Source organism: Triticum urartu, chromosome 7A (assembly GCF_056163025.1).
Source record: "Triticum urartu cultivar PI428250 chromosome 7A, HENAU_Tu73, whole genome shotgun sequence".
Lineage (NCBI taxonomy): Eukaryota > Viridiplantae > Streptophyta > Magnoliopsida > Poales > Poaceae > Triticum > Triticum urartu.
In genome coordinates this window covers 674079234-674106221 of record NC_141879.1, presented here as the reverse complement: position 1 = coordinate 674106221, position 26988 = coordinate 674079234, and the positions used below count along the sequence as shown (strand labels likewise).

At 47.7% G+C, this 26988-nt stretch overlaps 1 protein-coding gene across 5 annotated transcripts; it reads left to right on the top strand.

Annotated features, from left to right (window-relative positions):
- Positions 1–1466: 1466 nt before the first annotated feature.
- LOC125523716 (uncharacterized) lies at positions 1467–22124 on the top strand. 5 transcript variants are annotated; one of them, XR_015610378.1, is made up of 6 exons: positions 1467–2268; positions 2353–2569; positions 2650–2930; positions 3012–3072; positions 3466–3527; positions 3929–4243. XR_015610378.1 is itself a non-coding variant. In XM_087534737.1 (6 exons), the coding sequence occupies exon 6, from the start codon at positions 20634–20636 to the stop codon at positions 22122–22124; it is 1491 nt and encodes a 496-aa protein (XP_087390863.1). In that variant the 5' UTR covers positions 1467–2268; positions 2353–2569; positions 2650–2930; positions 3012–3072; positions 3466–3527; positions 20104–20633. The 5 variants fall into 5 exon arrangements, 2 of the variants coding, with proteins under 2 accessions (XP_087390863.1, XP_087390862.1); XM_087534737.1 differs by lacking the exon at positions 3929–4243 and adding an exon at positions 20104–22124; XR_015610377.1 differs by having other exon boundaries at positions 3012–3527.
- Positions 22125–26988: the final 4864 nt, after the last annotated feature.

Below are 26988 nucleotides of genomic sequence, written 5' to 3'. Positions count from 1 at the left end.
GTACTTCCATTGTTAGTGAATAAGCACTAATCATAACATGAAAGTGTAGGAACAAACTTGTTTTGTTGACCAGAAATAAATTACCTTGTTCTTCTTGCTCACCAAAATCTTCCCCTAGATTTTTCATCTTTATCTGCACAAGTCATTCTTAGAGCTACGGGATGCATGAGGAAACCGTAGTCAGAGCTAGAGGATACAAAGAGGAAAACTACATGAACACAACGTGTCCTGGGTCCTCTCCTGCCACCCTGGCTACTGCTGCCCTACACTCGTGCGCACGCCGCTCCGCAGATGTCCCAAGCATCGACCACGTGCCCCAGCCGCGCCCTCCGCTAGCCCCACGAGCAGCTGGCAGCCGTCACCGTCGCCCTCGGCTGCGATTCTGCGAAGCCGAGACGAGCGGTCTTGCCCTGGCCATCATCTTTTGGGACTCTGATTTTTTGTACGCACAGGCACAGAGGATGTTCCAGATATATGGGTTGATACTTCTGTTGTGCTTTTGCCTATCATTATTACTCTTACACACACATAGCCACATGTGCTTTCAATCTTATGGACACCAACTTGTGTTCTAATTTGACCATGTAGGTGTCCAAACGTGAATAATAATGCAAAAGAAAAATAGGTTGAGGAACAGAGGATTGCGTGCCTGCAGCTTGAAGAGCGACTTGGGGGCGTCCTGGCAGTCGGGGCAAGTGGGGCTAGATCAATGAGTATATCCGCATCGTTGTAGCAGGATGCTAAGAACATCATCCCTCCTGTTCATTCCGATCCCTATCGGCCAAATTGAAGAAGATCGATCCAAACGACGACGATTGGGACGTCATACCAGATGAGGGTTGATCACCAGGCAGAGACGGATCATGATCGAGATGCTCTGATTCATCTCCTCATTAATCTGTGTGATGTGTGTTCCAGAGAGAGAGAGATTACCACAATGCAACATGGATAGACATAGAAGAATTAGACCATCGTTTTGCTCTCTTTCTCAGGCCACGGCTACTCCGTTGTTCCCTGGCCACTCATGCTCTCTAGAGACATGGGAAGCGGCTGGCGCTGTGTGAGGGCGACGGAGGGTGCCGGTGGATCGTGTATTGGCGGTTGACTCTGCCCTGTCGGGGCTCGCAAACTCCATTGGCCACATCGACTGACCCCGTTTGCAAGGCGGAAGAGCAAAGGTGACCGCCCGAAGGAAGGAGGAAACAGGGGTGTGGTGTGGGCGTGTGACTGCAGATGGAGAAGGGGAACCAGCGGCGGAGCAGACGGAGGCTGTTCGTGAGAGGAAGTGAAAGAGGAGGGTCGTGGGGGTGTTGAGCGGGCGCCTTAGGGATCGTGGGAGCGTTTTCTTTTTCTTTTTCTTTTTATCTTACCTGAAAAGTGGGAATCATAGGGGGTGGGAGGCTGGTTGGTTGTGAACGTGGATTCTTTCCTAACGATCTTTTAGATGCGGGATCTCTCGAGGGAGGAGCGAAGGAGGAGGAATCGAAGGAGGTCGAACCATCACGACGTTCGATCCCCTTTAATAGTAGAGATGTCCTGCCTCCTGCCGCTTCTAAACTCAAACACACGCACACGAAGCCTCATCGCGGATCATCTAAAAAATTACAGGCGCTACAATCAGACGCCCCCGCTGCCGTCCTTGGGAACGGCTCGCCGCCCGGCGGTCCTCCACTCGACCACTGCCTTACGCACACCGGCTTCTCTTTACGCGTTGAGTCCGCAACTACCGGGTCGTGCGGGAGAGTGCGGATCACGTGGCTTGAGGCGGTCGGGGATGCGGGGATCCAGGTGTCGGCGGCGGATCTCGCCGGATCCGTTGAAGGCGACGGCGGTGATGGCTTGCGGCGAAGCGAGGCGACACAGAGTAGCCCGGGGAGGACGCGGCGCTTCTGTCGGTGCTGGGAAGATGCGGAGGCGACCGGATCTGGGGCGGCAGCGGCGGTTGCGGTTGCGGTTGCAGAAGACTTCGGTGGCAGTTCTTCTCCGGCATTTCCGACACCAACAAGGCCGCCGGGAGGTCCCGGCTCGCCAACCAGCAACTGGACGGCAAAGCCTGGTGACGCGTGGGCGGAACCTCTTCCCACTGCTCCCGCGGGCGTTCAAGGGCATCAAGCAGATGGAGTTCATCAAGACCTGTATTCTTTTGCCCCCTTTTGTGAAAGGTAAAGAATGTTGCTGGAGACTATACAACATATGTGCTATACAACCAACCTCCCCAGCCGTGTACCAAGACTTCATCAAGACCACGACCGAGATTTGAAGAAACAGGTATGTATGTTCTGAATAAGTTGTCTCTGTCAGATGTTGGTATGGTTGCCTTGTTGATCACATTAATACAATTCCCGAATGTAGTGCTGACCTTGATGAAAAAAGGAACATCTGCCCTGAAAACTGCATAGAGGCGGCACTGAAACTATCCCAGGGCTGGGCTACAGTTAAACAGAGCTTCTTGAACTTTACTGAAGGTCGTAGCCCCGTCGAAGGCAATGTCAATGTAGATGCTGATGTCAAAGCCCTTGTTGTCAACCCCTTGCTACAAAAGCTAACGGATTTTCTTTCCAGACTGAAGGTACCGACAAACTTCTCATGGTTGCTCCTTGTGTTTGCCTGTGGTTGCTAACTTGATATTCAATTACCTCATGACTGCAGGCATACCCTTACATGAGCGACAATGATTATTCTGCTTTTTTGCAAACCACGCAAGATTTTTGCAGCGACAGGACCATGACCCCTCAAGAAATTTACAAAAACGTGCCTATTAGTTCTTCTGAAACTGTGTGCTAAGTAATTTTGCAGTGATTTCTCTGAAGAAGATTTGAAATAATGGGGTGTTTGATTCATAATTCCTTCTTCGTAAGTGAAGAGATGTATAAGTAACAGTCAAGTTGTTGGAATAGTTTGTGGATAATTATCTCCCTACAGACCTAAAGGTACATTTTCTCAACAAGAAAACAACATTCAGTTTATTAACTCATGTGTGACGTGATGGTCTCCTTGGTTCCCATTTGTAGGCCTTTCTAAGGGTTAAAGCATATGATAATCACAACTTGGATGGTATCCATATGAAAGAAGGTGCGCATAAGTTTTCTACCCTCCTGCCTTGAATACAAACAGTTCCCAGGTTCTTTGTTTCAGCATTCACCTATGGTAACCAGATGCAAGTATCCATCCTTTTTCTATGAATTACTCCCAAAAATGAAATTTGCAGTCCACAACTTGAGCTATTATTTGTTTATTTTTTTACTGCTTGCTTCCTAGCTATTGATCAGTACATGAATATCGTCATGCTATCATTCAGCAGCCGGATCAGTAAGTTCATATATGTACTATTTTCTGATCAAGTAACTTCATATATGTACTCATCTCTGATAGGTAACATCATTATGCCGCCGCTTGAAGATAAACAAGCATTTACTCTTTATTCAGTTAATAAACTATTGTTTGTTTATTTTTTCTTGCGCAAAGCTCTACACAGGAGGTGCATTAAAAAACTATATGGTGATGATCCTGAGCATGATGATCTGTTGGTGAGTCAGAATAATTCTTACAGATCGAAGTTAGCACCTATCGATGTGGGTTTAAAAAATATGAAATTATGAGAATAGACAAAAACGCTCATCGTTAAAATTATTTGTGTATTTTTAAGTAGAGTTGTCGAATGTGGTGGTATCCATATGACTGGTGTCGTGGATATAAATTGTCTTCTTAGGATGAGTTAGGTTGTCGAATTTCATACCAGGCTTGAGCTTGATAATGATATTTACTTTTAATGGGCTTTGTAATGTGCTTTCATTGAATTATGTCAGTAGAGATGCACAATGTGGGTACCTCAACTCGCTGTTATTGGGGTAGTAGAATGAGTCCTCCGAGTTGCTAAATGTTTTTTTATATATAAGTACTGCATGCCTGATTATTCTTATTGTGATAGGACTAGGGTTCCTACCAGGCCTCCGGCATAGATTGTATGGGCAAGGAGGAGGGGGGCGAGGGCTGGAGCCGGCGCGCCGGCGGACAGGCGCCGTCGCGGCTAGGGTTAGAGGCGGCGGCGGCTAGGGTTCCAGCTCCTCAGGGAGCCGGGCAACAGAAGATTATAATATCTTTATTGCTTCATCTCAACGGTGTCTTACAACTAGTATTTATAACTTTAGCCTAAGATAACTTGCCTAAGATAACTTGTGGGCCAAGCCCCTAATACTAATGCTCAGTGGGCCTCTTCCTAGTATAGACCAAGCTGGTCATAACATCTCTCCCCGCCTACGCAAACAGCTCGTCCTCGAGCTGAAAGTCTGGATAGTGTTGGCGAAAATCCTCACGCTGCTCCCAAGTAGCCTCCTCCTCCGGAAAGCCCGCCCACTGAACGAGGACGAACCAGACGCCACGACGGAGCTGTGCCTGCAACACCTTGGCCGGCTCTGGAAGAATGCGACCATCGGCGGTTGGCGGAAGCGCTGGAGAAGCCGCCGGTGGCTCGCCACGAAAAGGCTTGAGCAGCCCCACATGGAAGACGTCGTGGATGCGAGCGCGTGCTGGAAGCTGAAGACGATAGGCCACCTTCCCAATGCGCTCCAAGATAGGGAAGGGCCCGGCGTAGCGAGGCCCGAGCTTGCGCTTGGCGCGAGGGTCAAGCGACTGCGTAGAGCGGTGGAGAAGACGCAGCCAGACCCAGTCACCCACCGCGAACTCCGCCTCGCGGTGATGATCATCGTAGTAATGCTTGGCCAGCTGCTGGGCCTGAAGGAGACGCTGACGGACCTCAGCAAGCATCTCGTCGTGGGTGCGGATAAGGTCACCCGCAACCGCTGTCCGAGTCGTCTCCGGGTCCACCGGTAGTATAGGCGGGGGTGGTTGACCATAGACCACCTCAAACGGCGTAGCGCGCAGGGCGGAGTGATAGGAGGTGTTGTAGCAGTACTCCACCTAAGAGAGCCAGTCCACCCAAGCGCGAGGCCGATCACCTGTCACACAACGCAAATACATGGCAATGACCTTGTTAACCACCTCGGACTGATCGTCTGTCTGAGGATGGAACGCCGTACTCAGGCGGAGCTGGACACCCGCCATCCTGAAGAGGTCGCGCCAGACATGGCCCGTGAACACTGGGTCCCGATCACTGACGATCGAAGCAGGGAACCCGTGTAGACGGACAATGCCGTCGAAGAAGGCCCGGGCCACGGACGCCGCCGTGTACGGATGGCCGAGCGCGATGAAGTGGGCGTACTTGGAGAAGCGGTCGACCACCGTGAGGATGACCGACTTGCCGCCCACCTTGGGGAGGCCCTCGATGAAGTCCATGGAGATATCCGCCCAGACCTGAGACGGCACCTTCAAGGGCTTAAGTAACCCAGCCGGCCGTAGGGTCTCCGTCTTGTTGCGCTGGCATGTCTGACAAGACCGAACCCAGTCGCGAACCAGGGCACGATCGCCAGGGATGTAGAAGTTGGCGCGAAGACGATGGAGGGTTTTCTGCACACCCTCATGACTTGCCGAGTGGGCGAGCTGTAACACCTGGTGACGGAGATCATCATGCGCCGGAACAAAGATCCGGCGCCCATGGAGAAGCAGTCCGTCAGAGAAGCGCCACGGCTCCTCCAGGTCGCCGGTCATGAGCTGTTGCCGAAGAAGGACGGCGTCGTCGGCCGTCGCAGTTGCGCGGCGGATGTCGGCGAAGAGACCGAACGTCGGCCCGGAGCGGATGCACAGGACCGCCCCGGCGGACTCGTCGACGGAGGCGATGTCGGAGTCGCGACGGGACAGCGCGTCGGCCACGGTGTTAAGGCGGCCCGGCCGATACTCGACGGAGAAGTCGAAGTCGAAGAGCTTGCTGATCCACTAGTGTTGTGGCACGGTCGACAGCCGTTGGTCCAGCAAGAACTTCAGGTTGTAGTGGTCCGTGCGAATGTGGAAGGACCGTCCCCACAAGTACGACCGCCAATGACGAACGGCCTGCACAAGGCCAATGAGCTCCCGCTCGTATGCCGCCAGCTTGAGATGGCGAGGAGCGAAAGGCCGGCTGAAGAAGGCGAGGGGTCCATCGCCCTGATGAAGCACGGCGCCGAAACCAGCGCCCGAGGCGTCACATTCCACCATGAATGGGCGGTCGAAGTCGGGCATCTGGAGGACGGGGCCCGTCGTGAGGGCCCCCTTGAGGGCCTCGAACGCCGTCGTCGCCGCGTCGTCCCAAGTGAAAGCGTCGGGGCGAAGCAACCGCGTGAGGGGCGCCGCGATGAGCCCGAACTCTCGGATACATTTCCGGTAGTAGCCGGCGAGGCCGAGGAACCCGCAGAGAGCCCGCGGCGAGCGAGGTGTCGGCCATGCGGAGACGGCCGCCACCTTGTCGGCGTCCATAGCCACCTCGTCGGCAGAGATGACATGGCCGAGGTAGGCGACGGTAGGTGTCCCGAACGAGCACTTCGAGCGCTTAAGGTGGAGGTGGTGCGCCCGAAGCTCGTTGAAGACGATGGCGACGTGCTGGAGGTGCTCAGCCCAGGTGGCGCTGTAGATAAGAATGTCATCAAAGAAAACAAGCACAAACCGCCGTAAGTAGGGCCGGAGGACGTCGTTCATCAGGGCCTGGAAAGTCGTTGGGGCGTTGGCGAGGCCGAAGGGCATCACCAAGAACTCGAAGTGGCCATGGTGGGTGCGAAACGCCGTCTTGGCGATGTCGTCTGGATGCATACGCACCTGATGATAGCCTAACCGGAGATCGAGCTTGGTGAAGAAGCGCGCCCCATGGAGCTCATCCAAGAGCTCGTCGACCACCGGTATAGGGAACTTGTCCTTGAGCGTGAGCGCGTTCAGGGCGCGGTAGTCGATGCAGAAACGCCAAGTACCGTCTGACTTGCGGACGAGCAGCACCGGGGCGGTGAAGGGTGACGTGGAGATCCGGATGATGCCCGCGGCGAGCATCAGGGCACACTGGCGCTCCAACTCATCCTTCTGCAGCTGAGGGTAGCGGTAGGGCCGAACCGCCATAGGAGGGGTACCCGGCATGAGGTGGATATGATGGTCGTACACCCGGGCGGGCGGAAGACCCCGTGGCTCGTCGAAGAGGTCGTTGTGTTGCTGCAGAAGGGAATCCAGCAGGGGTTGCTCGGCCTCCGAGGACGCAGCGACCAGCTGGAGATGGGGCATGGCCGGCGCAGCGCCCCCAAGGCCGTCCCACCAGACGCGGCGGCCCAGCCGCCAGAACGTCATCATGAGCGCGTCGAAGTCCCATAAGATGGAACCGAGGGTCCGTAGAAAGTCCACCCCGAGGATGAAGTCGAAGCAGCCGAGGTCGATCCCTGCACATGTAATGGAGAAGTGTTCGCCACCAATGGAGATGGGAACATCACGGACGAGCCCATGACACCGGAGGCGATCGCCGTTCGCCACCGTGATCCGCAGGTGCTCCCCGTCCGTCGTCGGAAGGGCTAGCCGACGCATGGTCGCCTCGGGCAAGAAGTTATGGGTGGAGCCAGTATCCAGCAGGGCCACCAGCCGCTCGCCATGGATCGTCACCGGCAGCAGCATGGTCCGCTCGCCACGGATGCCGGCGAGGGTATGGAGGGAGACGACGCACGCCGTCGCCGTGGGATCCGCGGGCGCGTCCGCGGCCGCCTTCGATGATGGTGTCGCGTCGGTCGAGTCGTCCGCCTCGGTGTAGTCGACCGTCTCCAAGTAAAAGAGGCGGGGGCAGACATGGGTCGGCGTGTAGGGCTCATCGCAGTTGAAGCAGAGTCCCTGACGGCGACGCTCCTGCTGCTCGGCCGGTGACAACCGGTGAAAAGTCCGTGTGGTGGCCGGGGGCGTGGTCGTCGCGGCTGGAGGAGGCCGGCCCGGTGCTGGAGGAGTCGGCGCGGGTCGGCTGGGCTGGCGGCCGCCTCGTCCGGGCTGTTGCTGCAGTGCCTGGGCCCGCTGCTCGAAAGCTCGGGCGTAGTACATGGCCGTCTGGAGGTCGGGGGATCCCGGAGCTCGACGTCCACGCGAATATGGTCTGGCAGACCGCCCACAAATAACTCGGCGCGCTGAATCCCGGAGACGCTCAGCGCGTGGCACGCCAGGGCCTGGAAGCGGTCGGCGTAGTCCTGAACAGTGGAGGTGAACTGTAAACGGTCGAGGGCCGCCAGGCGGCTCCCGCGGATAGGAGGCCCGAACCGGACAAGTGTGGGATCGAAAGTATGTCTAGAGGGGGGGGTGATTAGACTACTTGACCAAATAAAAGCTTAACCTTTTCCCAATTTTAGTTCTTGGCAGATTTTAGCTATTTTAGGACAAGTCAAGCAATCATCACACAATTCAAGCAAGCATGCAAAGAGTATATTGGCAGCGGAAAGTAAAGCATGCAACTTGCAAGAATATAAAGGGAAGGGTTTGGAGAATTCAAACGCTATTGGAGACACGGATGTTTTTCCCGTGGTTCGGATAGGTGGTGCTATCCTACATCCACGTTAATGGAGACTTCAACCCACGAAGGGTAACGGTTGCGCGAGTCCACACAGGGCTCCACCCAAGGGCAACGGTTGCGCGAGTCCACGAAGGGCTCCACCCACAAAGGGTTCACGAAGAAGCAACCACCCACAAAGGGTCCACGAAGAAGCAACCTTGTCTATCCCACCATGGCCATCGCCCACGAAGGACTTGCCTCGCTAGCGGTAGATCTTCACGAAGTAGGCGATCTCCTTGCCCTTACAAACTCCTTGGTTCAACTCCACAATCTTGTCGGAGGCTCCCAAGTGACACCTAGCCAATCTAGGAGACACCACTCTCCAAGAAGTAACAAATGGTGTGTAGGTAATGAACTCCTTGCTCTTGTGCTTCAAATGATAGTCTCCCCAACACTCAACTCTCTCTCATAGGATTTGGATTTGGTGGAAAGAAGATTTGAGTGGAAAGCAACTTGGGAAGGCTAGAGATCAAGATTCATATGGTAGGAATGGAATGTCTTGGTCTCAACACATGAGTAGGTGGTTCTCTCTCAGAACATATGAGTTGGAATGGTGTGTGTGTTCTGATGGCTCTCTCACTGAATGAGAAAGAGGTGGAGGGGTATATATAGCCTTCACACAAAATCCAACCGTTACATACCAATCTCGGTGGGACCGAATCAGAAAACTCGGTCTGACCGAAATAGTAAACCTAGTGACCGTTAGGAATTTCGGTGGGACTGACATGCAACTCGGTAGGACCGATTCGGTTAGGGTTTGGGCATAACGTAATCTCGGTGAGACCGATTACACAAACTCGGTGAGACCGAATTTGGTAATTAGCTAACCAGAGAGTTCGTCAGGCAAACTCGGTGGGACCGATTTGCTCTTTCGGTGAGACCGAGTGGAACTCGGTGAGACCGAAAAGTTACAAAGGGGAAACACTGAGTTTACATTGCAAACTCGGTGGGACCGATTCACTCTTTCGGTAAGACCGAAAAGTTATGAAAGGGAAACAGAGAGTTTGCAACCCCATCTCGGTGGGACCGAGATCCTTATCGGTAGAACCGAATTGCTAAGGTTTGGCAGTGGCTAATGACAAGTGAAACTCGATGGCGCCGGATAGGAAGAATCGGTAGGACCGAGTTTGGCTTAGAGTTTAGGTCATATGTGGATATGGGGAAGTAGTTGAGGGTTTTGGAGCATATCACTAAGCACATGAAGCAAGAGGCTCATTAAGCAACACCTCATCCCTCCTTAATAGTATTGGCTTTTCCTATGGACTCAATGTGATCTTGGATCACTAAAATATAAAATGAAGAGTCTCGAGCTTTTGAGCTTGAGCCAATCCATTGTTCTTAGCATTTTGAGGGTTCCACTTTCACATCCATGCCATGCCATGCCAATCATTGAGCTTTTCTGAAATAATTATCTTGGAATAGTATTAGCTCAATGAGCTATGTGTTGTTATGAATTACCAAAACCACCTTGGGATAGTTGCACTTTCAATCTCCCCTTTTTGGTAATTGATGACAACATATAGATCAAAGCTTCGACAAATGATAATAAGCATGAAATATATCGTCGCTTTGAGAGGTATGTGATAAGTAAGAGCTCCCCCTAAATTTGTGCATATTTAAAATTTGCTTTGGACTGCAAATGCACAAAGAGTTAGAATCATGGGTTATTCTTCCATGTCACATACATCTTGGTGGAGCGCTCAAAATGATAAGATTGAAATGCATGCACTCATCACCAAGAATAGTGAATGATCACAAACGATAGATAGAATTAATATTTAAGCAAGCATTAAGCAAACATTAAGTGTAGCTTATGATCAAACACATGATCATCGATGTCTCACAAGCATAAGGACGTAGTATCTCACACACAAGCAAACAAGGTTCAAAAAACCACCAAATAAAGCAAGAGAGAAAAGCAACACTCTCTCTCTCAAAGCCTATGATCTATACATCTTCTCCCCCTTTGGCAACAAGTTACCAAAAAGTTCCTAGAAAATGCATAGCACTAGATCGACGCTCAGGCTTGATCTTCAGGTGGTGGTGGAGTCCAGAGCACTCCAAGGACAAAGCCTTCGGTAGACGTGGTTGGAGTCGAGGCTGAAGTGGATGCTGGAGCTGGTGGAATGGAGGCTGTGGCTGGTGCAGACGTTGTAGCTCTGGTGTCAGCAACTGGCAGTGCAGACGACCTCGGACCTCGTGACACCCTCGCAAACGCATGAGTCATGGTCCTGCCTCTCCTCTCATTCATGTCCTCCTGGAGCTGCTCCACTTCAGACTGAACTTCTGTTACCTTGATGTCCAAGTCATAGAACCTCTGTTCCATGATCCTCTCTAAACTCGCCTGGTTCTGAGTCAGGGTGGCTATACTCTGCTCAATCCGCAGGGTGGACGCAATCAAGTAACTGAGCTGCTCTTGTTTGGTTTTCAGGAAGTAATCAGATGCCTCCGCTTGAGTAGGCATCCTGGCAGCTTTCTCCTTCTTCGCCTTCTCCTTCTGAGCTTGTGCATGGGCAGATGATGGTTCATTATCTGTCATCACAACTTCATTGTTCTTGAAATCTGGACGGATGGGCAGGTGTTCCTTATCCAACAAATATACGCCCGTGCCCATCTTGGAGTTGATGAGCTCCTGAATCTGAGGGGCATATCCACAGCTCCTCTTTTGATCTGCCGCAGTCCTTTTGATTGTTTCCACTATAAGGCTCATAATTTTGAATTTTTGAGGCACGTCAAAAACATGAAGCAAATTGATCGCGTGACCTCTGATCATCTTGTGATCTCCAGACTTGGGAAGAAGGGTGTGCCTAAGGATCCAGTTGATCGTAGGCAATCCTGAGAGCAGATAATGCACTGAGCCAAACTTGAACGTGTCAAGTGCTTCATTCGGAATCTCCTTGTACATGTTGGACATGGAGTTGTGGTCCATCTTTTTCTTGCCATAAATGTCCAGGTCATCTGCTTGCTCCTCTGCGGCATTGATCAGCTTCGCCCATTCCTCAACAGTAGAGTGGTACCTCGTACCCTCAGACATCCATGTAATCCTCCCATCTGGATAAAAGTGAGCTGTGGAGTAGAACTGCATGATGAGTTCCTCGTTCCACTTTGTGAGCTTTTGCCCAACAAAGTCCTCTACTCCACACGCCTTAAAGCTGTCCTGAACTCCTGGGTAGTACTCTTCATTATCCTTGATATAGGTCCAGTCGACCCATCTCATGTCACATGCAATTGGCTTCTTGTCAAGTAGCACTGTCTCATAGAAATCCTGTTGCTCCTTTGTATGAAACCTGTAGTCCACTGCAGTCCTTCTCCTAGAAGCATATGGATCTGCTTCTCTCCACTTCCTGAGCCCTGAGTCTCTCCTGAGCTTCATATCCTCAGCCACAGGATGAGCATCGTTATGGTCTGGGATCTTGGGCTTGAGCTTCCGAAGGACACTCTCTTCCTCTTCCTCTGCAACAGTCTCAGGTACTGGGGCCTTGTTCTTCTCAGTGGCTGGGATGCTTCTTGTGTTTTTCTTTGATGCACTCTTAGGCTTAGATGCAGCCTTAGGTGCTTCCTTGGGCTTGGATGCAGCTCCCCCTGACCTTATGGCATCTCCCATAAGTTTGGCTGCCTTGGGCGCTGGTGCAGCTGCCTTTTCTTCCTTCTCCTCTTCTACCATGATGGAGGCCTTCCCAAGCACTCTAGCCACAGTCTTCTTCACTCTCTCTTTCCTTTTCTTGCCCTCAGCTGCAACGGGCTCAATGGGAGCATGCTTCTCAGTTGAGGCTCTAGCCTTTGACATGGGCTGCCTGCCTGCTGGCCTTTTGATTTTCAGGCCTGGCTTTGAGCCTTGAGCTGGCTCAACTCTCTTGGAAGTGGCCTCTTCCTCTGCCACATAGTCCTCATCTTCAAAATCTGAGGTTTTCTTCTTCCTTTGTCTCGTGGCAGCTTTAGGCAGGTTGCTGGGCGTGCTCCTGCTGCCATCATCTGAGGAACTTGAGGGGCTAGTGCCCTCACTCAACTGCACTTGCTGCTCTGACAAGTTTTGGCTGTCACTCTGGTCTGACATGTTGCAAACTGACTGCTGACCCTGTGAATAGATTATAGAGGAGATAGAGTGGATGAGCATCACAAAATGCAGAGATTTTTGCAAAAAGAATGATTCAAAAACTTAGTTTTAGTTTCCCACTGAAATCATTTCGGATCTACCGATTTTCAAACTCGGTGATACCGAAGCAGTTTTGGAATCTAAACTAGTGAACTCGGTAGGACCGAGTCACAGTTCGGTGGCACCGAGACTGCTAGGGTTTTACTGAGTTCAAAAATCGGTCACACCGATAAGTAATTCTCGGTCAGACCGAGTCTCACTTGTGCAATGGCATAAGCCAAATCGGTGGGACCGAGTTTTTCAACTCGGTGGGTCCGAGATGGTTTCGGCGGAAACCTAAACCTAGAATTTTCGAATCAAACCTAATCTATGAGCGTTTTGACTGGATAGAAGTTTATCAAACGTGGCCAGAAACAATGTGATCACAATGTGCTAGGAATCAGATTGAGGAATAGCACAAAGATCAATTCCATACCCTAGTTCGGCGGGGACTTGCTACGGCGGCAACGGCGGGGCAGAAATCCCGTTGACGGCGACGGAGACCAGCGACTGGAGGCTGCTGGCGGCGAGAAGACGATCCGGAGACCTCGGGGGCAGAGCAGGCTATCGCGCGGGCGAAGGGGTTCGGAGAAATTTCTAAATTTTGCCCGTGACTATATATAGCCCGACCCTGTCGGTGTGACCGAGTTGAACAACTCGGTGGCACCGAGATTCATAACTGCGTGCAGTTACTGAAACTCGGTGAGACCGAAAGGTTCAAATCGGTTGCACCGAGATTGAAAACTTAGATCAACTTAATGATCTCGGTAGGACCGAAAGTGGAGTATCGGTCAGACCGAGAATCATAAAGAGGTTTTGGAAGTTTAAGTCTATGACGAATCGGGGACTCCGAGCGCTCCTCACACAGAGTGGTTCGAATCTGACTTGATCAAATTTTGTGATGCAGCATGAATAGAGATTGAGACGAGAAAAACATAGATAGCTAGAGAAGGTTCTTAGGCATTCTTGTCCGTCCACTTGGCAAAAAAAAATAAAGCCGAACAATCAAAGCAACAAGTGGATGTCCTCGAATGAGTAAAATATGCAATCAGCATGCTCACACAATAAGATAGCAAATGAAATATGTGGCAAAGCATGCACAACCAATTCTAGCATCTATCAAGCAATTTGCGATGACTAGGTCATCTATATAGGAGTATATTGACTTAGGAGTCAAGTGAGAACACTTGATCGTAGGTCATACTCATTGTTTAAGCTCAAGTGGGGTTACTACTTTTACATAAAGCATTGTTTTGTTCACATCTTTAGAGTTGCTTTAGCTCAGTCTTAGAGTAAAGCTCCCCCTAGATGTGATATCCCCCCTAAGAGGGATGAACTAACCTTGGGTTTTGTCGATGATGACTTCATGTAGACATTGAAGATGTGGATGCTCAATGTTGATGTAGATCTCTTGGAGCTATCCATTTGAGTGAATTGCACTTTCAATACCTACATGGGTTAGTCCCACAAGGAACAAACAAGGATATCCATAGACATAGAGTGATGCACACAAAAGATGATGAGTCCATGAAAACTTTTAGGTTACCTTGTCCCTTGTCTTACCAACAAGAGGGTTTGTGACTCCTTGAACTAGTGCAAGATGTGGAAGTTGATTGCACTTGTTCTTGCCAAAATGATAAGAGTGAAGTAGTATGTTGGCGGAGTCACCCTCAAGAACTCTCTAGTTCTTCTTCTTTTGGATCCACATCATCTTGATGGGAATCCTTGGAGTTGTAGTCGTACTTGATGAAGTGGAACTTGAAGAAGTCTTGGGAATCCACTTGACTAAGGTCTTAGGAGCTTCTTCAAATGCATCAATTTCCTCTTGAAGCTTGTCCTTGCCTTTTTGCTCGTAGTCTTGTGGTGGAAGATCATCTTGAGCTTGTGTCCCCTTGAAAGAAGTATACTTCTCTTGTTGAGGGACAAACTTTGTCTTGGGGTATTGATCTTCTTCCCATTCAACTCCATTGGCATTGAACTTTCGTTCAAAACCAACACCTTGATTCTTCCGGTGCATTCCTTGCTTGCGCACAATTTCCTCGAATTGCTTACTCCCGGCAAGGCTTTTGTACACTCCTTTCTCTATAATTCCCTTCAATAAGCTATTTTCTTGCTCAAGTGTAACTTGGCTAAGAGAATCATTAGTGGAATCAAGAGAACTACTAGAAGCAACAATATTGAATTTAGCATGATCATTGTTACAACTAGAGGAAGAATCTTTCTTGTTAGACTTGACTTGAGGCATGTAAGTGGATAAGAGTAAACGCTTGGCAATGTAAGAAGAACTTTCTTGCGGAGATCATCATTGATTGCCTTTAAGAACTCATGCTCTTGCTCAAGATTGAGCTTTTCAAAGCGTAGTTTCTCATGAGCTCTTAAAAGTTCTCGATGATCTTCGAAGATAGTGTCATGAGCCAACTTAAGAGTTTTTAGCTCTTTAGTTAGAGCCTCAATCTTCTCCTTATCATTGTCACTCGTTTTATCTTGATTAGCATGATTAATTGGTCTTTCATCATAGTATTCATCACTAGAGTTGTCACCAAGCAAATCATCACCTAACAAGTCATCTTCATCACTATTGAAATCAACATATTCGGGGTGTGTTACCTTAGGACCTTTGGCCATGAAGCATCTCCCAACTCCTTCATTTGGTGAGTCAAATATGTCGTAGGAGTTGGTTGACACAAGTGCTAGACCGGCAACACCTTCATCTTGAGTATCTTCGGAGTCGGAGTGATAACTTCTCTCGGAGTGGCTGTCGGAGTCGGAGCCGGATACCCATTCACCAACATGAGCTTGATGTCTTCGTCTTGTGTAGCTCCTTGATGATTTTTCCTCCCTTTCCGAATCCTTTCTTCTCCGTGAGTATCTTCGTTCATAACGATCATCTCTACTCCTTCTCTCTCTTGGTGGTGATCCTTTGCTTCTTCTTTTTGAAGAATCTTCTCTTCTCTTGTAGGGAGCCGTACACTCATTGGAGTAGTGTCCGGGTCTTCCACAACTGTAACAGTTTCGCTCTCGACTAGAAGATCTTTTGTCATTGTAGGACCTTGACTTGGAGCTTCTATCTTTGCTTCTACTCTTGTAGAACTTGTTGAAGTTCTTCACCATTAAGCTCAATTCTTCATTGAAGTCTTGTTTCTCACTTGATGATGTAGGGGCTTCACATGAGGCTTTATAGGCACCACTTGATTTGTTGTGAAGTTCCTCTTTATCCTTAAGTGACATCTCATGAGCAACAATTCTTCCAATCACCTCCGTTGGCTTGAGATCTTTGTAATTGGGCATCATTTGGATCAATGTGCACACAGTATCATATTTTCCATCCAAGGCTCTTAGGATCTTCTTGATGATGAATTTATCGGTCATCTCTTCACTTCCTAAGCCGGCAATCTCATTTGTGATGAGAGCAAGCCTAGAGTACATTTCAGCGACACCTTCACCATCCTTCATCTTGAACTTGTCAAGTTGGCTTTGAAGCACATCCAACTTGGATTCCTTGACGGAGTCGGTACCTTCGTGCATATCAATCAAAGTGTCCCAAATTTCCTTTGCATTCTCAAGGCGGCTGATTTTGTTGAATTCTTCGGGGCACAATCCGTTGAAGAGAATATCACAAGCTTGAGCATTGTATTGCAACATCTTCAACTCATCCGCGGTAGCTTCACGGTTTGGTTCTCTCCCATCAAAGAAGTCACCTTGCAAACCAACACACACAATAGCCCAAACAGCGGGGTTATGTCCAAGAATATGCATTTTCATTTTATGCTTCCAACTAGCAAAATTAGTACCATCAAAGTAAGGACCTCTACGGTGATAATTTCCCTCGCTAGACGCCATACTCTCCTAGGTTGTGAAACCAAGGCTATGACCACCAAAAGCTATGGAGATCAAGCAAATGGAGACCAAAGCTCTGATACCACTTGTGGGATCGAAAGTATGTCTAGAGGGGGGGTGATTAGACTACTTGACCAAATAAAAGCTTAACCTTTTCCCAATTTTAGTTCTTGGCAGATTTTAGCTATTTTAGGACAAGTCAAGCAATCATCACACAATTCAAGCAAGCATGCAAAGAGTATATTGGCGGCGGAAAGTAAAGCATGCAACTTGCAAGAATATAAAGGGAAGGGTTTGGAGAATTCAAACGCTATTGGAGACACGGATGTTTTTCCCGTGGTTCGGATAGGTGGTGCTATCCTACATCCACGTTGATGGAGACTTCAACCCACGAAGGGTAACGGTTGCGCGAGTCCACATAGGGCTCCACCCAAGGGCAACGGTTGCGCGAGTCCACGAAGGGCTCCACCCACAAAGGGTCCACGAAGAAGCAACCTTGTCTATCCCACCATGGCCATCGCCCACGAAGGACTTGCCTCGCTAGCGGTAGATCTTCACGAAGTAGGCGATCTCCTTGCCCTTACAAACTCCTTGGTTCAACTCCACAATCTTGTCGGAGGCTCCCAAGTGACACCTAGCCAATCTAGGAGACACCACTCTCCAAGAAGTAACAAATGGTGTGTAGGTAATGAACTCCTTGCTCTTGTGCTTCAAATGATAGTCTCCCCAACACTCAACTCTCTCTCATAGGATTTGGATTTGGTGGAAAGAAGATTTGAGTGGAAAGCAACTTGGGAAGGCTAGAGATCAAGATTCATATGGTAGGAATGGAATGTCTTGGTCTCAACACATGAGTAGGTGGTTCTCTCTCAGAACATATGAGTTGGAATGGTGTGTGTGTTCTGATGGCTCTCTCACTGAATGAGAAAGAGGTGGAGGGGTATATATAGCCTTCACACAAAATCCAACCGTTACATACCAATCTCGGTGGGACCGAATCAGAAAACTCGGTCTGACCGAAATAGTAAACCTAGTGACCGTTAGGAATTTCGGTGGGACTGACATGCAACTCGGTAGGACCGATTCGGTTAGGTTTGGGCATAACGTAATCTCGGTGAGACCGAATTTGGTAATTAGCTAACCAGAGAGTTGGTCAAGAAAACTCGGTGGGACCGATTTGCTCTTTCGGTGAGACCGAAAAGTTACAAAGGGGAAACACTGAGTTTACATTGCAAACTCGGTGGGACCGATTCACTCTTTCGGTAAGACCGAAAAGTTACGAAAGGGAAACAGAGAGTTTGCAACCCCATCTCGGTGGGACCGAGATCCTTATCGGTAGAACCGAATTGCTAGGGTTTGGCAGTGGCTAATGACAAGTGAAACTCGGTGGCGCCGGATAGGAAGAATCGGTAGGACCGAGTTTGGCTTAGAGTTTAGGTCATATGTGGATATGGGAAAGTAGTTGAGGGTTTTGGAGCATATCACTAAGCACATGAAGCAAGAGGCTCATTAAGCAACACCTCATCCCTCCTTAATAGTATTGGCTTTTCCTATGGACTCAATGTGATCTTGGATCACTAAAATATAAAATGAAGAGTCTTGAGCTTTTGATCTTGAGCCAATCCATTGTCCTTAGCATTTTGAGGGTTCCACTTTCACATCCGTGCCATGCCATGCCAATCATTGAGCTTTCCTGAAATAATTATCTTGGAATAGTATTAGCTCAATGAGCTATATGTTGTTATGAATTACCAAAACCACCTAGGGATAGTTGCACTTTCAACAAGACAGAGCTCCCGGAAGCTCTCCCATGGTGGCATGCCGCCCTCGTCCTGCTCGAGCGCGTAGTACCAGGTCTGCGCGGCGCCGCGGAGATGATAGGATGCGAGCCAGGTATGATCCGAAGCGAGCGTCCGCTGCCCGCGAAAGAACTGTTCGCACTGGTTGAGCCAGTTGAGAGGGTCCTTTGTGCCCTCGTAGGTGGCGAAGTCCAGTTTGGCGAAGCGAGGGGGTGTCGGACCGCCGTGCCCGGGGATGGCTGCAGTCGGCGACAGCGAGTGTGCCGGGTCGGGGATCTCCGGGGCGTAGGTCGCTGAGCCGGAGGGACGGTCAAACCGGAGGGAGGGCGTCGGGTGCTCCGGCGCCGTGGTATACACCGGGGCCGGCGACGAGCCGGCTGCCCACGCGGGAATTGGCGATGGCGATGGCGGAAACTGCACCTGGTGCAGGGGCCGACCCGTGGGCCTGGGCGCGGGTGGTGATGTAGTCGACGATGACGGCGCCTGGAGGAGCTGCGGCGCCGCAGCCAGCGTCGAAGTAGCCGGCGGGGGCGCCTGGAGAAGCTGCTGGGAGGGGTCCCCCAGCGGTGTGGTGGCGGCCGGCCACGCGGGCCAAGGGTTCCCCGTGGTCGGGTAGTGCTGCAGTAGCAGCGGCAGTGGGGGCGGCCCTCCGTAGGGCGACTGGAAGGCCGGGGCGGCCCACGGAAGCGGCGGCGGCCCGTAGGCGGTGGTGGCGGCGCTCGGCGGCGGGGGCTGGTTCCCGGCGAGGTAGAGGCTGATGCCTTTGACCGCCTGGACGAGCTCCCGAAGGGTGCTCGAGACCTCCTCGGGCGAGAGGATGGGAGGCGGCTCTGCCGCGGTGGCGGTCGGCGTTGTCGGGGTGGCCGTCCCGGATGTGAGCGCCGGCATGGACGCGGACGGGGCTGGCGGCAGCGTAGGTGAGGCGGTGGTGTTTGGCAGCGGCGACGGTGATGGAGGAAGCGACATGATCGAGCTGGTGTCTCTTGATACCAAATTAGTAGGACTAGGGTTCCTACCAGGCCTCCGGCGCAGATTGTATGGGCAAGGAGAAGGGGGACGAGGGCTGGAGCAGGCGCGCCGGCGGACAGGCGCCGTCGCGGCTAGGGTTAGAGGCGACGGCGGCTAGGGTACCGGCTCCTCAAGGAGCCGAGCAACAGAAGATTATAATATCTTTATTGCTTCATCTCAACGGTGTCTTACAACTAGTATTTATAACTTTAGCCTAAGATAACTTGTCTAAGATAACTTACCTAAGATAACTTGTGGGCCAAGTCCCTAATACTAATGCCCGGTGGGCCTCTTCCTAGTATAGACCAAGCCGGTCATAACATATTGCTTATTACTTCAGACTTTGTCTGCTAATTGTCTCAGCAAAAAATATATTAAGTGTTCCCTTTATATTTTATTTTTGTAGCCTCTATTATACTCTGCACCCCTACAAGAATGAAATTAGTTCATGTTCTTACATACTTATTTAAAGCATTTATATAAAAGGAATGTGGTAACGCATTTAAATGAGGGGATTATTATGCCTCCAACTTGTACTTACCATGGGTGAGTCAGGATTTAGGAGGCCTAATCTACTTATCCTGCAAAGTCGAGTGAATGAATCGCAGGAGATGCTACTGCTACTGGTTGGAACGCTGATGATCATGTGTGTGTGTGTGCTTGTTGCCGCTGCTTGCATGTGGATGAGTAGTATAGTGCACAGCTGCATGAGCTTGGGATGTATGTGCTTTGATACATTACTTTTTTCGCTATGGGCTTAATATTCTACTCCATTTCCGAGGGATAAAAATGTTTGAGGCTACTATAGTATATGTGAATATACAATTATTCATTACTTGTTTTCTTACCATCTAATGTGTTTGGCATTTCTTCTTTTAGATTTACATCTCCTCTTTGTGCAGGAGGTACAAGGTCTCACCACATGTTGAAGGCTACTTTCAGTTATTTTATTTTCATTTTCATATTCATTTTTTACTGTATTTTTCTGCCTTACATGGATTTGAGGTGATTGGGTTGTAGGTCATGGGGAGCTTCACCATTATGTATTTTATCTATATTTAATATATCATTGTTGTTGTTACTTTTATTGTTTGATTACACAAAGTCATGGTAACACTGTATCTATAGATTGTGATACATGGAGATGCATTTTGCAAGGTTAATTGTTTACCCTAATTATTGATACTTTGATGGTTCCTAATTTAGTGGTTTACATTGAAGGTGCATAGCATCAACGAAAATATGATTAAGCTTAAGATATAAGGAGAAATAATGGTTATATATGAAAGCTAAATACGCATGATTTGTTGCTTCCGTAAAGGATGGTGTTATGATAATAGATCAAATATGCTCAATGTCTTCACATTTTGTTGGTATAGGGATCCAGAGCCAATGACTCATAAGTTGTCTATGTGTGTGTTACTTAAGTGTCATGTTGTCATTCTCATCTTTCATCAATCCTCAGCTAGCAAGGTTGCAGAAGCAGTTCATAGAGGATCCCAAAGGAAAAGGAAAGATGTCAGAAGAGGATTCTGCTGAAAAAGGAAATCAGAAGGTATTATCTTTAAGGAAAATTAATGAACAAAATAAAAGAATGGAAGGAGAGTTCATTCACAGTCAGCAGCAGAGTCAAAGTGGTGATTTAATGGATACAACGTTGTTACCAGATGCAGGTAATAAGGAGACAGATGTTGGGCAAAGCAATTACGTAGAAGGAGGGCAAGTTGAAGCTCTTCAGCATTCAGTACAGCAAAGTGGTGCTCTTGCTGACCCGGAGCAGATAGGGGGTGCAAAACAGTCGGGCCCATTATCTCAGCAGTTGACAGGCTCTCGGTGCACGTCTGCTGAAGAGATGCATATTCAGGGACAGAGATATGAGCCAGATTTGGACCAGCAGACTGCCCAAAATAATCCTCTTCGCCTCGCAGATATTCCTAGTCGGTGCGTTGTCCCTTCATCTCACTTTGTGCAGACTTCCCCTACCTCTGCTATTCAAATGCATTTGGAGGACAAAGTTTCCGATGTAAATGTCGCTATTTGTCCTTCCCCTTCCCCGGGCGCAGCGCTTTTCCCTTCTCCTACCCGCCATCCCATTCCCTCGCCTACTCGATCCAGTCCCAAACGTACATCCGCCTCACTTTTTGGTATCCCCTCTCCTCCGGCGAAGAAGGCTGCCAGTCAATCAAGCTTACTCGGTGCTCCGCCAGACACGCAAGTTTTCATTGGACAATCTTATCCAGCCGGTGGTGTGGGAGCCGCCCCTGTTCTTAGTGACGGTGTTGCCAGCACTGTGGTAAAGAGTTCAGTCAGAGGAGTTTTTTTGGGGGGCGCTGAGTTTCCTGGATCCACAACATCTCAACGGAGCTACCATCAATCTAGGAATAGCAGATGGGACATTCCTCCGAACGGCGAATCTGGAAGTGTGCGTCCTAATTTCCATGGGTTTCTTCGCAATCGTGCTCGTTCTTCCACTTGGAAGCGCGACAGCGGATCAACTCAACTGGACAGTAGCAATAATGTGTGCACAAGCCGATGCAAAAATTTGGGGAGCATGTCTTTTGAAGCTAGCACTCAACATTTATCAGTTATGGCATTTCGTCAGCACGAAGGAGGAAGCTATGATCCCTCGACCCTGAGCACACCTTCGCCGTCTGTCAGTGAGGGTACAGTTGGATCCCGTCAGGGGGCTTTCTCTCCTCCTGCCATTGATCGCCTCCATCACAAGGGTCTGCATGTTCATGGTAGCATTTGTAGCCCTACAGCTCAAGTCACAATGGAAAATCAAGATGACTCTAGTACACTGGATATCAACAAGAATCAGTATGGACATAACATGGAGTTGGATGATGATGCAGATAGGAACTTAGCGCAATCCTTTTCTCGGGCAGCGGCGCATGGCCCTAACGCGCCTCGGGCGCCATGAAAGCCATAGCTTGGAATTGCCGAGGTATGGGCCGGGGCCTCGGTAGCGATCGAATGTTGTTCCTAGCAAATCTGATCAGTTCTACGAAAGCTCAGGTAATATTTGTTTCAGAAATCAAATCTTCGAAGGTCCATTCGGTTGATCTTGTTAATAGGTTTGATGTGGCTAACAGTTTTGTTGTTCCTTCTAGAGGTGCTTCAGGAGGGCTCTGGCTTATGTAGAATGATGATCTTAAAATCTCTATTCATAGTTCCTCCTTTCACTTTATCCTAGCCAATGTAGTTCATCTAGCCTCGGGGGTTCACTTTTGTTTGGTATGTATATATGGTGATCCTTATCATAGGCAGACTAGTGCCATTTGGAATCAAGTTTCCACTTTTGTGTATGATAACCTCGGAAAACCCATGATCTGTATGGGAGACCTTAATGATATTTTGTATGATACAGATGGCTGTAATGGTAGTGTAAATTATTTTCGTATGTCTGCTTTTCGTTGTATTGTCAAAAACTGTGGTTTCTTTGACATCGGTTTTAGTGGTCCTGCTTACACTTGGCGCAATAGGCAGCACACTGTTAATCATATTTACAGACGTTTGGATCGTTGTCTTATTAATGCTGATTGGTGTGCTCATTACCCCAATACTAAGGTGCTTAATTTACCTATCATCGTTAGTGACCATGCTCCCATACTTATTTCTACTGATGGTAGTTTTGTTAAACCTAAGCAGACTTTCAAATTTGAAAATTGGTGGTTAATGGAGAAGGATTTCAGTAGTTTTGCTAAGTCTGCTTGGAACAATGCTAGAGCAGGCTCTTTTGTTGCAAAAACCTCTTCTTTGGCAGGGGCTTTGAAAACTTGGTGTAGGAAGAAGAAACCTTTTCAGCAAGAGCTTCAGGAACTAGAATCTAGTATCAAGCAGATTCAGGAGCTTCCAATCAATCAGCAAGATCATGCTTTAGAAAATTCGCTTATTCTCAGGTATGAGAAAACTCTCTTTAAACTGAATAGTTTTTATAAGCAAAGAAGTAAGAAGGGATGGGCTACTGATGGTGATCGTAATACGAAATTTTTTCATCAAGCTGTTCTTAAGAGAAGGAAAAGGAATACTATCTGCTCGGTTAAGGATGAAAATAATATTGTGCATTTTAAGCCTAGTCTCATTGCTAATACCTTTGTTAATTATTTCAGATATATCTTCTCTTCCACTCATATCAACTGTGGTAGACCTTTTCTTGCTTCTCAATTACCGGAGGGCTCTTTGGACCCTACTTATTTAATTCCGGATAAAAATGAGGCCTTGCAGATTTTGAAGGACATGAAGTTGAATGCTTCTCCAGGGCCAGATGGTTTTAATGTCGAGTTTTATTTGGCTACTTGGAATTGGATAGGAGACAATGTCACTCAATTGGTAGTCAATTTTTATAGAACAGGTATATTGCCCTCTCACGTGAGTGATACAAACATTGCTCTCATTCCAAAAAAACTTATTCCTCAGGTTCCTATGGATTATCGTCCCATTAGTCTTTGCAATGTTATTTATAAAATCATTGCCAAATCTTTAGCTAATCGTCTTAAGCCTCATCTTCCAGATTATATTGACCCTGCTCAACAAGCTTTCATTGAAGGTAGAAGAATTAGTGACAATATCATTATTGCTCAAGAGATTTCTCACTCTTTTGCTCTTCGTTCTTGGAATCACCTTGCTTTCATGCTTAAAATTGATCTTGCTAAGGCTTTCGATCGTTTAGAATGGAGCTTCATTGTTTCAGCTCTTGCACGTAAAGGATTGCATGCTCATTTCATAAATTTGATTTATGAGTGCATTTCTTCTCCTACTTTTTCTGTGGTCATTAATGGTAGGCCTTCTCATAAATTCAAAAGTTCTAGGGGTATTCGTCAAGGTTGTCCTATGTCCCCTTATTTGTTTGTTATTGCCATTAATGAATTATCTCTTGCTCTTAACGAAGCTTTAGCTGCTCATAGTCTTCAGGGTATTTTGCTTGGACCAAATTGCCCCCCGATTCACTCTCTTTTGTTTGCAGATGATTTGTTGGTATGTGGTCAAGCTACTGTTCAGGAAGCTAATGCTATGGCCAACATTATCAATCATTTTTGTTCCATGTCAGGTCAAACTCCAAATTGGGCCAAGTCTGCTATTATGTTTAGTGCTCATGTTAGTCAGGCTGTTATTCAAGATATTAAGCAGATTTTTCCTGTTTCTAACATGGATGCTAATTTTTCTCATCTTGGTCATCCTCTTATTCTTCCTGCTAATAATAGATCTGCGGCCTACAATTTTGTTTTGGATAAATTCATGAATAAGCTTCCTGCTTATAAGGCCAACTTGCTTTCTCATGCAGCTAGGCTTGAATTGATTAGATCAGTTTTTTCTGGTATTCCTGTTTACTATATGGCTAATATTTTATTTCCTAAGAAGTTCATAGCCAAACTCACTGCTATTATTAGGAACTTTTGGTGGACAAGTATTAGAGAGCATAATTCGAGCAAAAGCTTGTGCCTTAGGGCTTGGAAGGATATTTGTTATTCTAAAAAAGAGGGTGGCCTTGGTATTAGGAACTTACAAGCCATTAATGAAGGCATGATGCTTGCAGCTGCTTGGCGTATAGCGAAAGATTCTTCTTCCCATCTCCATCTTGTTCTTAAGTCCAAATACTTCCATGATTCTTCCATCTGGACTGCTAGCCCTTCTAATCCAAAATCAGCTTTTTGGTCCTCCATTCTCAAAATACTACCCAAACTCAAAGCTCATTCTTTTTATCAGATTACTCAAGGTAATATTTCTATATGGAGCACCCCTTGGTGCTCGCGTTGGAATGCTATTTATGATCATCTTATTATTCAACCTTCAGGATATAGTTACCCTTCTCTTGTTAAAGATCTTTGGGTTCCTGATAGGAAAGAATGGAATTCTACCCTTATTTACTCTCTTTTCCAACAACCTCTTGCTTCTACTATTATGCAGACTGATATTATTCAAGAGGATGGTCCAGATATTCTGTGTTGGGACCTTACCCCTAATGGTATTTGTACTTCTAAATCTACTTATAAGCTGTGTTTGCAGGATATTCATGCCAATCCTAGATTTGCACCTTCTCAGGTTTCTTTGCAGGTCAAGAATCTTCTAAATGAGGTCTGGAAACAAAAGATGATGATTCCCAGGGTAAAAACTTTTGCTTGGAGGCTTCTTAGAAAAGCTCTTCCCACAGGTTTGAGAGCTGGCCGCTTCTCCGTGCACATATCTCAACTTTGTAGCAGATGCGGTAAGCCTGAGGATGAGATGCATTTATTTTTTCTTTGTGATTTTGCTAGAGCTGCTTGGTTTCTGAATCCTTGGTGCATTAGAATGGATATTTTAGTTCAAAGTAATCCTAATATTCACAGTATTTTCCTTGCTCTGATTAATATGAATCATCCTCATGCTTCTCTACCCAACATTCTCAACTTTATGTGGTGTCTTTGGAAAGCTAGGAATGATTATTTATTTAGTAGGAAAAATCTCTTCCTTATCATATTAACACTGCTGCTATAGCCCTGTGTAATGAACTCGATGATTCTATACATATTTCTTCTCGGCTCAAATCCAATGAGATGGTCGGTGTTTTACCTCTTACTAATCAGATTCCTATGCAGGGGAAAACGATTAAGTCTGATCTTCAAGTTACAGGACCAAAAGTATACTCTGATGCAGCATTTAGATGCAAAAAAATTCCAGGCTTGACTCAAGGATCTGTTGCTACTGGAATTGGAATTTACCTCTCTTTACCACAAGACCAATTGAAGGTCAATGTGCAGATCCAAGCTTCTACTGTTATCACAGATACACCTTTACAAGCTGAAGCTTTGGCGCTTCTTTTGGCAGCTAGAGTGGCCAAACAGCTATGCATTTCTCAGCCCACTTTCCTCACTGACAATCTTTCTTTGGCGTCATGGGCGGCTAGCAGAAAGATTAAGGAATCTACTACTCCTTGGACTATAAGGAAAATTCTGGCTGACTTCTTCTGCTACTCCTCAGATCTTCAGTCCCAGGTGTTTCACATCTCTAGGGAGATCAATGGTATTGCACACAATGTAGCTCACCAGGTTCTAACATCAGTGGTAGAACCTGATATATGTTGTTTCGCTTCAGCTCATCGGAATATGACTTGCCCTGTAGTTTCTCTTCTCTCTACTTTTCAATTTCAGGGCTTTGTAATTCATGCTGTACGGTGTTTCTGAGCTGAAATAAGAAAGTTTGGCGCCTAGTGCGCCTTTTGTTGTTCAAAAAAATGTGTCATGTTGTGGGACAAAATTGGCAAGGTACTGTTGTATGTGATGTGTTTTTGCTAAGTATTTATGGTTGAGAAGTCCATTGAGATATGGTGCTCATATGAAAAAAAAATCTGCAAAACCTATGTTTAGTTCAAATTAAGATGGGGCATGCTATGTGTTCGTCGGCTGATCTTTTCTAAAAGATCGTCTAGGTTGCGGATCTGACGTATCAGTGCCCTCCTTCATTGCAACATAGGTCTTGTTGCAAAAAAGTTCTGCAGTTAAGGTCTTGTTGCATTTTTTTTGCAACTCAGGTTTTGTTGCAGATTTTTTTAGCAGGTTTTGTTGCAAAAAAATAATTCATCTTCAGCACTTTGCAACATAGCTGATTTTACGGAAGAAACTTCTGCAACGTTGGTGATGTTGCAGAAGTTGCCAAAGAAAAAGATCAGGAGTAAGGGTGTGTCACGTGGGACATGTGTTTTGCGAGCAAGGCGGCGAACAGAAGCCATAAAATCAGCAGGAATCGTTTTTCAATTAAGATTCAAAATAAGTATGATCACTCAGGAAATCTTTATATGATTATACGTTTTT